The sequence below is a fragment of the Delphinus delphis genome, chromosome 10 (genome assembly GCF_949987515.2).
Source record: "Delphinus delphis chromosome 10, mDelDel1.2, whole genome shotgun sequence".
Taxonomy (NCBI): domain Eukaryota; kingdom Metazoa; phylum Chordata; class Mammalia; order Artiodactyla; family Delphinidae; genus Delphinus; species Delphinus delphis.
In genome coordinates this window covers 38,331,720-38,344,879 of record NC_082692.2, presented here as the reverse complement: position 1 = coordinate 38,344,879, position 13,160 = coordinate 38,331,720, and the positions used below count along the sequence as shown (strand labels likewise).

General features: G+C 49.3%; 1 protein-coding gene across 1 annotated transcript in view; it reads left to right on the top strand.

Moving 5' to 3' along the window:
* Positions 1-13,160, top strand: part of BRPF3 (bromodomain and PHD finger containing 3) — a 34,476-nt gene that overhangs the window by 5,251 nt on the left and 16,065 nt on the right. The window contains exons 3-8 of the mRNA XM_060021919.1: positions 2,740-2,896; positions 5,251-5,382; positions 7,719-7,847; positions 8,141-8,453; positions 9,194-9,496; positions 11,322-11,831. Coding sequence (XP_059877902.1) covers positions 2,740-2,896; positions 5,251-5,382; positions 7,719-7,847; positions 8,141-8,453; positions 9,194-9,496; positions 11,322-11,831 — 1,544 coding nt within the window. The remainder of the gene's footprint in view (positions 1-2,739; positions 2,897-5,250; positions 5,383-7,718; positions 7,848-8,140; positions 8,454-9,193; positions 9,497-11,321; positions 11,832-13,160) is intronic.

Below are 13,160 nucleotides of genomic sequence, written 5' to 3'. Positions count from 1 at the left end.
TTATGTCTCCTGAGAAGCTTTTAGATTTAGCGGAAAGAAGATCACTCAGCTCTGCTGTGTAACTAAGCCGCCTTGGCCCCCACCGAGTCTGTAGAGAAACCATTGTGCATGTTTTAAACCATCAGAGAGATAGCTGGCACTGTTGGAGGGATGGGAGCTTGGCAGACAAGCAAGAGACAGGGAAGATTTTCCAGCGGAGGCCCATCTCATTGGTGATGTTCACTAAAAAGACTACAGTGTTAGAGCAGGAAGGAATCTTGGAGATTATTCATCTAACATAGTCCTTGCACCTTCTCCCACACCCCCAGATGAAGAAACTGCGGCCACGGGAGGTAAAGTTGTTCACTCCATTATTCATTCAATGAGATGTTTATTGAGCACTTACTATATGCCAAGTCCTGTTCTAAGGGCTGGAAGGAACCGGGGTAAAGCGACAGACCCTGGACAAGCTGGGGCTTGTGATGCCTCTAGGTTCTGTTCCTGCTGTCTGTCTCTCTTGGTGTAAGGGATAGGGAGAAAGGAGTACTGGAGGGCAGTGGGGAGTGAGTTGTATGAGGGAAATAGGCAACCAGACTTGTTGGTCTGGAAGGAAGACACAAGAGCTGACAAGATCCAGAGGGAGAGGCTCTTGTGAGCCATGGCTGGAGTTAGATTCAGTCAACTGGAAATGGGCCTTCTAGTCACAGAGCTGTTCTAGGCTCCCCTCCTCCCTTAGGTGAGGTCCATGCTTAGTCTCCATCTGTAGGGTGGTTATGCCCTGGGGCTAGACTTTTTGGTTGTCAGGTCTGCTCTTGTAGGTGGTCTCTTGCAGGGGCCAGCACAGCATGCTGGCTAAGAACCAGACAGACCTGTGTTTGAATCTTGCTTCTGTCACTAACTACCTGTGTGATCTTTGGCAAGTCACTTAACTTCTTTCAGCCTTAGTTTATTTATTTGTAAGTGAAACTACCTCACAGGGTTGTTGGGAGAAATAGATGAGATAATACAAGTAAAGCACAGTGCCTGGCAAATAGTAAGTGCTCAATAAATGATGGCTGCTGCTGCTACTGCTATTTTATTATTATTCTTTTCCCCACCTGCACAAATGCCGTTGGGACCCTCCATGGCCAAGAGGTTGTAGAGGGAGGGGGCTGCCTGCATCTGGGCAGGTGTGCTTGGCATGGGTGTTGGTGGGGGATCTGTCCTTTGGGGAAAGGCCTAGGTCTTGATTTTGTAAGCTTGGCTTTGGGGCAGGAATGTCTGACCATGGAAAGGCACAAGGCCTGGGTGAGCAATATCTAGCCCAACATGAACATCCTTCTTAGATTCCACCTTCTTGTTTAGCCACAATTGTCTTCCTTTCAGTGGAGTAAGAGGAAGAGAAGAAGCAGAGGAAACGCCACAGGAGCACTGAGGCCTTGCTTAACCAATTTCGGAACACAGATGTTGTAGCAGAGAGATCATGAGTTCAAATCCTGCCCAGCTTCACCATCTTTTTAGCTGCATTAGTGACTTTGACAATGTTCCTAAGCTGCCTTTCCATCTTTTGTAACATGGGAATAATGTGACCCACGTTGAAATTTGGGCATTATGGTAGAGACTGTGGGAGCTCATTAATTCCCTTCCCACTCCTCCCCCGCCACGTGTTTTTGGCTTGAACGCTGACCTCCAGACTTCTCTTTTGGCGCAGTTTAGCCAGCTAAATTTTAAAAATTTTTTTTAATTTTCATACAATTTTTAAAGCTTACTTTCTATTTGCAGTTATTACAAAATACTGACTATATTCCCTGTGTTGTACAATACATCCTTGAGCCTATCTTACACCCAATAGTTTGTACCTCCCACTCCCCCAGCCCTGTATTGCCTCCCACCCCCCTGCCACACACTGGTAACCACTCGTTTGTTCTCTATATCTATGAGTCTGCTTCTTTTATGTTTTATTCACTAGCTTGTTGTATTTTTTTGGCCACGCCACACGGCTTGTGGGATCTTAGTTCCCTGACCAGGGGTTGAACCTGGGCCCTTGCAGTGAAAGCACCGAGTCCTAACCACTGGACCGCCAGGGAATTCCCCTGTTGTCTTTTTTAGATTCCACATATAAACGTTATCATACAGTACTTATCTTTCTTTGTCTAGCCAGCTGACTTTTCAGATTCTCCATCCTCTTACATCTTTAGATCCATTTTTTTTTCATTTGGTTCAAAATTAGACATTTTTAGGCTACTGAGATTTTTAATGAAAAACCAGAGGTCAGACAACTCCAAAGGGTTGTATTTGGGTTCAGAAGGCAGTAGCCTGCTATATTCCTACTAATTTTCCTTCCAGCTTGGCTGTGGACTACTCCCTGGTCTGGTGGGACCCTTAACTACAGGGGGCAGGAAACAGTGACCGCTTTGCCCACAGCTTATGCAAGTTCCTGTTCTCTTTTGCTGCCTTTATCAAGAGAAGAGTGGGGGTGTTGGGGCACAGACCTGTGTCTCAGGAGTCCAGGACTATAGGGTCAGGGTTCCTGGGGGAGGGTTCTTTTGGAGAATCAGGACTGCAAGGCAGGAGGTGGAAAATCAAGTGAAATATCCCATGCTGAATCTGAGCTGCTTAACTTTGCTGTCCTTTTCAAGGCTTTCTCTGAGGTGAGGCTTTGGCTACTTTATTCTGTCTTCCTCTATAAGGTTCAGAAATGAACCAGGGGGTCTGAATAGGAGGCTATAATCTGGGCTGCCCACTGACCCTGTCTTTCACTTCCCTCTGCCTCTACTCAAGGTTGAACAAGATCTGTAGTGGTCTCTCCTTTCAGAGGAAAAACCAGTTCATGCAGCGGCTTCACAACTACTGGCTGTTGAAGCGGCAGGCACGGAATGGTGTCCCCCTCATACGGCGCCTGCACTCCCACCTGCAGTCCCAAAGGAATGCTGAGCAGGTAGGTGAAGTAGTTATTTGAGGGCAGTGGAGGGAGGTGGAGAGTGACGAAGGAGAGATGGTTGGGGCAACTCTCCCTGAGCCCTCTGCGGGGCCTTTGCCTATAGCCATCACCTCTCTAGGTGGTCCATCCGAGGAGTGACCTCCAGGACTGTAGAGGTCTTCAGACCAGACAGCAGCCCTTCTAGATGAGAGAGGCTTGGCTTGGAGCAAATTCTAGGGGAGAGTGGAAAGCAAGCCCAGCTTTCCCTCTACGTGGGGAAAACCCTTTAGATATGGTAGAAAGGAAGAAGTGGGCTGAGTGAGGGTCAGGTGACCATGTTGTATAAGTTAGGAAGGCATACTTTCCTTAAGACACTATACTGCCATCTGCCTAAAAATGTTCCATAAAAAATACACTAACCATCTAGGTTGTAGCGCACAGCCTGCCCAGTTGGGGTGATCTTTTAGGCATTAGCAACTGGAGTTGCTGCATGTTTAGTGTTTTCCGAAATGGTGGAGGCCTCCTGAGAGACTTTTAAAAAACATATTTAGTTCTCTCTGCCTCTTCACTTGTTCCATTACTTCTGCCTTGAAATATTCCCACACCATTACTCCAGAGACAAGGCAAGCCTTCCCATGACTCTGGTGCCCTCTGTTCTGTCTGATTTTACTTTTGCCTTTTGTAACTGAAGTCCTGAAGGGGAAGTGTATATCCAGTCTCTCCTTGAAATGGTCTGCTTGCTCTCCTGTAGCTTCTTCTAGAACATCAGAGACCCCTTCCAGCCCAGCAAGTCTTTCCTCAGATTCTCACCTTATAGACTGTTGGACTGCATTTGACACCACGATCACTTTGTCTTACAGCTTCTCTGTGACACCATTTCCCATCCCCTCTACCCCACTAACTGTACCCTGTGCTGATCCTAATTCTTACCCCTTAATGGTAACACTCCCAGGGGCTCTGTTGCCTCCCTGTTGGCTTGGAGAGCTTGTCCACACTCATAGTTGTCAATAACTGTGTAGCAGTAGCTCCAGGTTTCTTGTCTTGTCCCCTCCCTTTTTTCTGCCCTCAGTCCCTCTGGGGCAGACGAACTATAGATGTCCTTGTAGATGTTATTTCCTGAACTCAGATATTGGAAACTGAATTCATTATCTTCCTTCATCTCCGTAAATGTATTTCCCCATTACTGTTATGGAAGCTTCTTCCTCCTGACCTCAGATGTTGCCCACCTTGGAGTTACTTTTGGCTCTTTCCTCCATAAGGAGCTGCAGTTAATCATCCCCTGATCTGTTTTGGGGGATTTATCAGTATATGGCCCTTTATCTCCATTCCACAGCTACCCTGCTCATCCATGCCCCTTTAATTTCAGTAGTAGCTTTCTAGGTGGTCTCCAGCCTCTAATTCTTTCTTTGCTTTACAGCTGGTACTGTCTTACACACTTAACCATTTTCCATCCTGTCATTTCCTTTTCCGGAATAAATTCCCCCTCGCCAGGCAGGCCACGTCCAGGCTTTTTTGCCTGCCATTTGAAGCTTCTTGCCAGCTGGATCCTGGGTCTTCCTTGGCTTTTGTGGTTCTCCAGTTTCTCTGCTCTGGCCAGCCCGTTTTTCTCAACAAGCAAAGAATCACTAATTCTGCCTTCATACTTCTGCTTTGTGGTCCCTTCGGTTCCAAAAGAGGCCTTTCTTACTGCTTTCTTCATCCACATGCATCATTACATGTGAAACCCTAGTAAGATTGCTCGCCCCAGGAATCCCTGACCTAACCCCAGTCCACTGAGATCTTCTCTATTTTATGTTCTCTTAGCATTTTATATTCAGTTTATCCAATCAGTTTTTGTTGTCTTTATGCTGCTGTGCCCTTGCGTATCAAACCCTGGGCCTCTTTCTTCCCTCAACTACACTGTAACCACTTTTAGGGCAGGAATCACGTTTTTGGTGGTGGTGGTGGTGTTTTAAAGTATGTTCAAGTCAGTAAGCACAAGCTCGTAGTAAAAACTTCGCTTTGTTTTCTAGCCAAGTCGAAGCTCTAGGGTGAAATTCTTTCCACCCTGAGGTGTCTATTAGTTTCCTTCTGAAATTCTTTCCAGCCCTGAGGATGCACAGCTGCTCTCTGGTGTCCCTGGGGGTAGGGAGAAGCAGTCCCAGCTCTCACCCCAGCAATGGTTATTGTGCTATAGTGAAGAAACATTGTTACAAGGCTGGGGAAGCACTGGAGGAAGGGTTGTAGAGGGGGTGGAAGGGCTCTCCGGGACCATGGGTCCAGGAAGGGGATGGGGCTCTTACCTGCTGAGGCCCCAGAGGCTTGAGCAGGGAGAGGACTTTGGGCAGGAAGGAGGCCCACAGTTCCTCTATCCTTTCCCTTCCCTCCTGCAGCGGGAGCAGGACGAGAAGACAAATGCAGTGAAGGAAGAGCTGAAATACTGGCAGAAGCTCCGGCACGACTTGGAGCGGGCACGGCTGCTGATTGAGCTGATTCGGAAAAGAGAAAAGCTCAAGCGGGAGCAGGTGAGGAGGAGCCCCCAGGGCTCTTGTTCAAGATCTTTTTCTCCTACTGTCAGTATGGCTTCAGGAGACCCAGGAGCCCCTGCCTGGTGTCAGCTTTCTTACCTTCCTGCCCAGCACTGTGGGCTCCAAGACCTGCCTACTCTGCGTTGGGTGTGGTGCTGCTGATGGCTTCGAACTTAGGGAGTTTAGCTCCTGGTGGCCTCAGGCATAAGCTTAATATCCTATGCCTGGGCCCATCCCTGGAGTTTCTCATTCAGGATATGGGGGGTGGGGGGTGGGCGGAGCCTGGCCTTCTGTTTTGGAGAGCTTCTCAAGCCATTCTTATGGGTATCACCTTTGACCTGGGAGCTTCTGGGGTTTCTCACTTGGCCTTTAAACACTTATAGTCTTGAATCATTTAAATTTTCCAACCTCTGTTCAAAGAGATTCTAAGCCTCTGAGCATGGAGAATGTTGAGGTAGGTAGTGTAGCCTAGGAATTAGGAATATGAGCTGTGGCATCAGGCAGCTTGCGTGTTTTGTTTTTTTTTTTTAACATCTTTATTGGAGTATAATTGCCTTACAATGTTGTGTTAGTTTCTGCTGTACAATGAAGTGAATCAGCTATATATATACCTATATCCCCATATCCCCTCCCTCTTGCTTCTCCTTCCCACCCTCCCTATCCCACCCCTCCAGGTGGTCAAAAGCACCGAGCTGATCTCCCTGTGCTATGCGGCTGCTTCCCACTAGCTATCTATTTTCCATTTGGTAGTGTATAGAAGTACATGCCACTCTCTCACTTCGTCCCAGCTTACCCTTCCCCCTTCCCCATCCTCAAGTCCATTCTCTACATCTGCATCTTTATTCAGACAGCCTGCATTTATATCCTGGCTCTGCCACTTACTACTTGTATGACATTAAGTTGCTTAATCTCCTTATACCTCGAGTTTCCTTGACTATAAAATGGGGGTAATAATAGAACCCATCTCATAAGGTTGTGAGGATTAGATAACTTAGTGTATATAAAGAGCTTAGAACAGTGCCTGGCACATAGTAAGGCTATAGAAGTGTCAGCTGCTATCATCATCATCATTATTGATACTCTTTGCCTCCCTGAAGTGTCTACGGCAGCACTCTGCACATGACAGTGAGCAAAAACTATTAATTGAATGCCAAAACTGTTCTCTCTGGTCCAGGAATAGCAGCTGTTACTCTCATGCTTCAGAGGCCTGGGTTAAAGATGTTCTTTCTCTGTTTCTCCGAACTCTGCTTCACTGTTCAGCCCCAGCACAAGCCCTTCTCTCACGGTCCTGTAGCCCGAGTTTCCACCACTGAGACTGGGCAGCTCTTGCCATACTTAGCACAGGTGGGCATGGAGGACATCTCAGGACCTTGTCTATGGATTCAAACTGTCTGTGCCGTCCCAGGCCTGGCCCCACAGCTGAGCTTCTCTTCCCATTTCTGGTCCAGAGAAATGTAAGGGAAAAGGAAGCAGGCAGGGGATGAAGGCAGGCATTTGTTTTGATGTAGCCAAGAGGCAGGAACTTGTAGTCTAATACACGGCTTCCCAACCTTTTTACATTAGGGCACACATGGAAAATAACATTTGTATAGCACACTGCTGCAAATATGTCAGGCTACTTGCCACCCAAGGGGGTGAGCCTCGAGGCCTTGGTCACCCTAGGCCGACCTAGGTGGTCCAAGGGCCAATTAGGTGGGAATCCTGGCCCAAGGGACATTTTATATTATCAGTGTGCCTCTTGGACTAAGTCATACCTAGGTATAAGTCCGTCTCTGTTCTTTCCTAGCCAGGTGACCTTGGATTAGTAACTCATCATACTCTTTTCAAACCTCAGATTCCATATTTGTAAAATGGAGATAATTACAGTTTCTCCTTCGAGGTTATTGTGATGATTAACTGAGGTAATATAAGTAGAAAGGCAGTGTGGCATAGTAGTCAAAAGCACACACTGTGAATCCCAATCTGTCCCTTATTAGCTGTGTGACCTTGGGCCAGTCACTTACTTAGTCCTTCCGTGCCTCAGTTTCCTCTTTGTAAAATACCTCATTTGTACCTATTTTGAACATTACTTGACACTTAGTAAGGACTATAAAGGTATTAACTATTATTACTGTAAGTTTTGATATAGCCTGAATGCATAGGAAATGTTCACAAAGTGGCAGCTGTTGGTATGATTATTTCTAGGCTAAAAGTTCAGTGGTAACTCCTCAAATAGTGGTCAGCTTAATATCTTGTGAAAATTTGTCTTACACAACTGGTGAAAGTCAAGTTATCAAGCAAAAGTTCGGTGCCTCTTTGGGGGGTGTCCTGATTTCTCTCCACCTCCCCCACAGGTCAAGGTCCAGCAGGCCGCCATGGAGCTGGAGCTTATGCCGTTCAACGTTCTGCTGAGGACAACACTGGACTTGCTGCAGGAGAAGGATCCCGCACACATCTTTGCCGAGCCTGTCAACCTGAGTGAGGCAAGTTCCCCCGCTACTTCCTGAGCAGTGAGCCCTGCCTGAAATGGAAATAGGGTCTGAGTAGGCTAGGAAGGGGTTGGGCCACAGGGTGTACAAAACCTGGGGGTGTCTGGCAAGGCTAGTAGACTTGCCCACGGTGAAGGCTCAGCAGGCCAAGGTGGGCCAGAGCCCTGGGGCTGTGAGTGAGCCTGGCATGGCCAAGCCAGAAAATGGGGTGGCAAGAGTGCCGCTGAAGGGTGCGCCTGTTTGGCTAGTAAATGGTTGTTGTAATTGTACAGGTTTTATATGTTTAGGTTCCAGATTACCTGGAATTCATATCCAAGCCAATGGATTTTTCTACTATGAGGCGGAAGCTGGAGTCCCACCTGTACGGCACCTTGGAGGAGTTTGAGGAGGACTTTAACCTTATAGTTACCAACTGCATGAAGTATAATGCTAAAGACACAATTTTCCACCGAGCAGCTGTCCGCCTGCGGGACCTGGGAGGGGCCATCCTGCGGCACGCCCGGCGGCAGGCAGAGAACATCGGCTATGACCCCGAGAGGGGCACCCACCTGCCCGAGTCACCCAAATTGGAGGACTTTTACCGCTTCTCCTGGGAAGACGGTGAGAAGCCTGGACGGGCAGGGAGGAGAGGGGCCAGGAGGAGGCGCAGGGATAGAGCCCAGAGAGCCAGGGATCAGGATGGGCCTTGGGGCTATAGGGTGGACTCCAGGAGCAAAGCTGGGGATAGGCACAGGCTGGGGTACATGTGCTTGTGGCTGGAATAGTTCCGAGGGTTAAAGTTAATTCCCTGAGCACTTCTTGAATAGTAGGATAAGGGGAATAAGGTACTAGCTGTCTGTCTGAAAGCTAAAGATTCACCAAGGGTCTTTCTTTCCTGGACTCCCTCTGTGTGGCGTTGGAGCATGGGCAGCAGGAGCGCAGTGCTGATGTATGTCTGGCTCATTCAGAAGAGTGCAGGTAGAGCATCAGAAAAATGGAATTGCCTCTGTAATTCCCTACTCTGCCTGCCCCTGCTCTCTGCTTCTCGGTGGCAGCAGCCAAACAGTCACTCAGGCCGGGGGATTGCCAAGCTGCCTCGTGCCTGCTCCACAGAGCCCATACTCGTGACTGTGAACTGCTTCCTGCAGGTGTTTCCCAGATTCTGACCTTGTCCCTGTGGCTGCTCTCCTGGGAGCAGTGTTGCCAGGGCCAAGGCCCCACAGTGACGCTGCTGGAAGCCACTGGCCCAGGCACTCCAGGAGAATATTTTGCATCCGAAGGAATTGGCCCCTGCCCTTCCCTTTGCCCTGGGCTGGTCAGGTCCTTCAGCCCCTTCTTCTGTCCTCCCTTCTCCCTGGCAGTGGACAACATCCTCATCCCAGAGAACCGGGCCCACTTGTCCCCAGAGGTGCAGCTGAAGGAGCTGCTGGAAAAACTGGACCTGGTGAGTGCCATGCGGTCCAGTGGGGCCCGGACCCGCCGTGTCCGCCTGCTACGCCGGGAGATCAATGCCCTTCGGCAGAAGCTGGCGCAGCCGCCACCACCGCAGCTGGCATCGCTAAACAAGACTGTGTCCAATGGGGAGCTGCCAGCAGGGCCCCGGGGGGATGTGGCTGTGCTGGAGCAGGCCCCGCAGGAGGAGCCAGAAGACGATGGGGACAGAGGTGAGAGACAGTCACGGGCAGGCCGGGGGCTGCGGGCCAGGGTAAGGGTGGGTTAAGCTGAAATCCCGTAGTGGGAACATCCTTCCCCAGCTCTAGGTGTGACCCTCATGGGCAAGTAAAAGCCCTGGGAGGGGTCACACTTTCATGCATACCCAGGGATGATACTCAAAATATTTAACAATACGTAGAGACCAAAATTCATCCGTCAGAGTAGATGTTGGCTTTTATATTGGAGGGGGCTCCTGAGGGCCTCTGATGCAGATATTTAGTTGTTGGATTGTGAGTGGGTTCAGGGAGTTTCAGATGCTGGGGCCCAGTAGCTGTTTACTAACTTGTAAAGAAGTATTTCAATATTTTGCACCTGGTATGGCCATATTGCACATACCAGTTAAATATTAGTTCAACTTATACCATCATATAGAGAGGCTCTTAGAGCAGGTTAGGTTGTGGTGTGGGGGAACAGAAAAGAAAGAAAGACCCTAAGGATGGTCTGGGCTCATGGCTTTGACCCCAGCTGGCCAAGTCTACAGTAGGCCCACCCCAAGCAGAAAAGCCCAGAACTGCAAAAGACAGCTGGGGGAAGTGATTCTCAGAGATCCAGGTGCCTTACCTGAGTTGCTTTCCATCCTCTCCGCTTCTTTGGGGACAGAATTGTCTCCCTGTTACCAGCCCTTGGATCTGAGCCTGTAGCTCAGGAGGGCCTGTCATCCACACAATCAAGAAGGTTGGGAATTATCTCCAGGGGAAAAGGGGCCAAATTGCAGGGAATGGCCCATTTTATTTTAGGTTGGGGGAGAGCGGGGATGTGGCGGAGAGGTCAGGTTTATCATTAGAGGGCTTCGTGTCCATTGTGACCCTTCCCAGCTTCCCATGTGGCAGTCAGCATGCCACTCGTATCCATCCCCACTCCTGGGCTAAGGCAGTGCAGAGTCATGCCCAGTGGACCGGCTGCAGCAGCTTCTAGAGGTTTCAAAAAATTTCTAGGCTTCATCTCCCAGAAATTCAGATTAGGGAAATCTGAGCTCTGTTTTGAGTGTCTTTTTTTTTTTTTGTGGTACGCGGGCCTCTCACTGCTGTGGCCTCTCCTGTTGCGGAGCACAGGCTCTGGATGCGCAGGCTCAGCGGCCATGGCTCACGGGCCCAGCCGCTCCGCGGCATGTGGGATCTTCCCAGACCAGGGCACGAACCCCTGCATCAACAGGCGGACTCTCAACCACTGCGCCACCAGGGAAGCCCCGAAACTGTCATTTTTTAAGGTGGAGGTTGAATAGACAAGTTCAGGAACCACTGATTTAACTTCCTTGCTTTCATTTTTTCATATCTGTAAGCTGCTTCTTTCTGCTTGTCCTTCTTGCTTCACTTGTGATATGAAACAAAATACATTGACAGATGGGAAAACACCTGGGTCTAAAGAGAGTTGTAGACCCCTAATCTGTGAGGCTGAGATTTACTTAATTATTGATTAAGCAGGGGGCTTTGGGCTTTCTGGGTGTAGGGCAGTGGTTTATAACCCTGACTTCATCAAACTCACCTGGTAAGCTTTAAAAAAAAAAAATCCATCGTTAACTATTTGGTTTCATTTTGTCTGGGGTGGGACCTCAGCATTGGAATTTTTAAGAAACTGAGTAACTAATACATAGCCAGGGTTTAGAACTACTAGTGTAGACACAACTTAGTCCTACCTTCTCTTCACCTTAGACCTGAGACACGTCTCAAACCTTCTAATAGCCTATGCTCTTGGTTCTTAGTTATCAGTGTCATTATCTGGCTTGTAGGGGCAGACTTTTTCTAAAATGTTCAAGCAGGTTCTCTTTTTCTCTAACAGATGACTCCAAAATGCCTCCCCCACCAACCCTGGAGCCTACTGGGCCTGCGCCTTCCTTGTCTGAGCAAGAATCCCCTCCGGATCCCCCCACTCTGAAACCCATCAGTGATAGCAAACCTCCAAGCCGATTCCCAAAGCCAAGAAAAGTGGAAGAAGATGAGCTTTTGGAAAAATCACCTCTGCAGCTAGGGAGTGAGCCCTTGCAACGCCTGCTCAGTGACAATGGCATTAATAGAGTGTCCCTCATGACCCCCGATACATCCCCCGCAGGTGCCCCACTCAGTGGCGTGGGCCGTCGCACATCAGTCCTCTTCAAGAAGGCCAAGAACGGGGTTAAACTACAGAGGAGCCCAGACAGGGCCCTGGAGAACGGCGAGGACCATGGCGCAGTGGGCTCTCCTGCGTCTCCCACCAGCATCGAGGATGAACAGCACTCCCGGAAGCGGCCGAGGAGCAGGAGCTGTAGTGAGAGCGAAGGGGAGAGGTCCCCCCAGCAGGGGGAAGAGACAGGTGACCTCGCCTGTGACTTCTCTCGCTACTTCTCATCTGCTTTCCTGCTTTGCCTTGCCAGCCGGCACCTTCCCCAGTCAGCTGCCTCCCCTGTGGATGGCCCCTGTGGATGCCAGTAGTAGCACTGAGGGCTCCGTAGTGCACAGTTGGGCCTGGTACATGAGTAGTGGCCTGGGGAAATAGGCTTTGAGCAAGTGTTTTGAGAGGGCCAGCTTGTGTCTGGGGCTCTCTTTGGCCCTGAGCAGCATATAAAGCTATATATGATAAAATGGTTCCTACTTTCATTTTAGTTCATTTATTCATCAGATATTTATATCAGGCATTATTGTAGGCACTAAAGTGTAGGAGGAAAAATCAATAAATAAAACAGACAAGTCTCCTCTCTTGTAGGGGAGGTAGACTAAAAGCAAATAAATAAATTGTATCGCATATTAGAAGCTGTGGAGAAAAGTCCTGCAGGGAAGTGGGGGAGAGGGGATGCTGAGGTGATATTAAAGAGGGTGGCCAGGGGAGGCTTTCTGAGTAAAGATCTGAAGGAGCTGAGGGTGTGAGCTCTTTGGGTATCTGGGGAAAAGATGTTCCAAAAAGATGGACTAGCAAGTGCACAGGCCATGGGGGTGGAAACATGCTTGCATGTCTGAGGAACAGTGAGGGGACCTATGTGGCCACAGCAGAGTGAGCCAAGGGATCATAGGAGATGCGGTCTCAGAGGTAGTAATAGGGGCTTGTCACTAAAGAGTCCTTACTGCATGTCCAACACAAGCTGGTCACTGGGGAGCAGTAAATCAGACCCAGGTCCAAATTACCATCCAGTGGGGAGACTAGATGGTGTCCTGAGGTGTAGAGATACCCCAGTGCTGGACAGTCTGTGGTTATGTGTCAGGTGACAGCACTGCTAGAGGTTCAGGGAATAGGAACTGGGGGAGTTGGGAAGGCTTCATGAGTAGACAGTGCCTAAGCTGGCCCAGGGGATGAGGACAGACTAGAAAGGAACAAAGGGCTCAGGCCCAGGTGTGTAGAAACAAGGTCAGAGTCCCTGTGAGGGACAGTTTGGAGAGGGGCTTCCCTCTCCAAAGCGAAGAGGGGCATCAGGAGCCAATGCTGTGGGCAAGGTGGACCTGGACATGCAGGGCCCCCATCACCAGACAGTTGTTTAGTCTTGGTGGGATATGGAAGGCCAGCTCACTTGGCAGGGAGGGGCCTGCTCTTGGCTTTTGCTCCTCATGTCCTGTTACATGGTGGCTTTGGGCTGTGTGGTCAGCACATGCTTTTCTCTGCTTTTCTGTCTTCCTACCTAATACTTTGTTTCCAGCAGTACCTTCCTTTCCT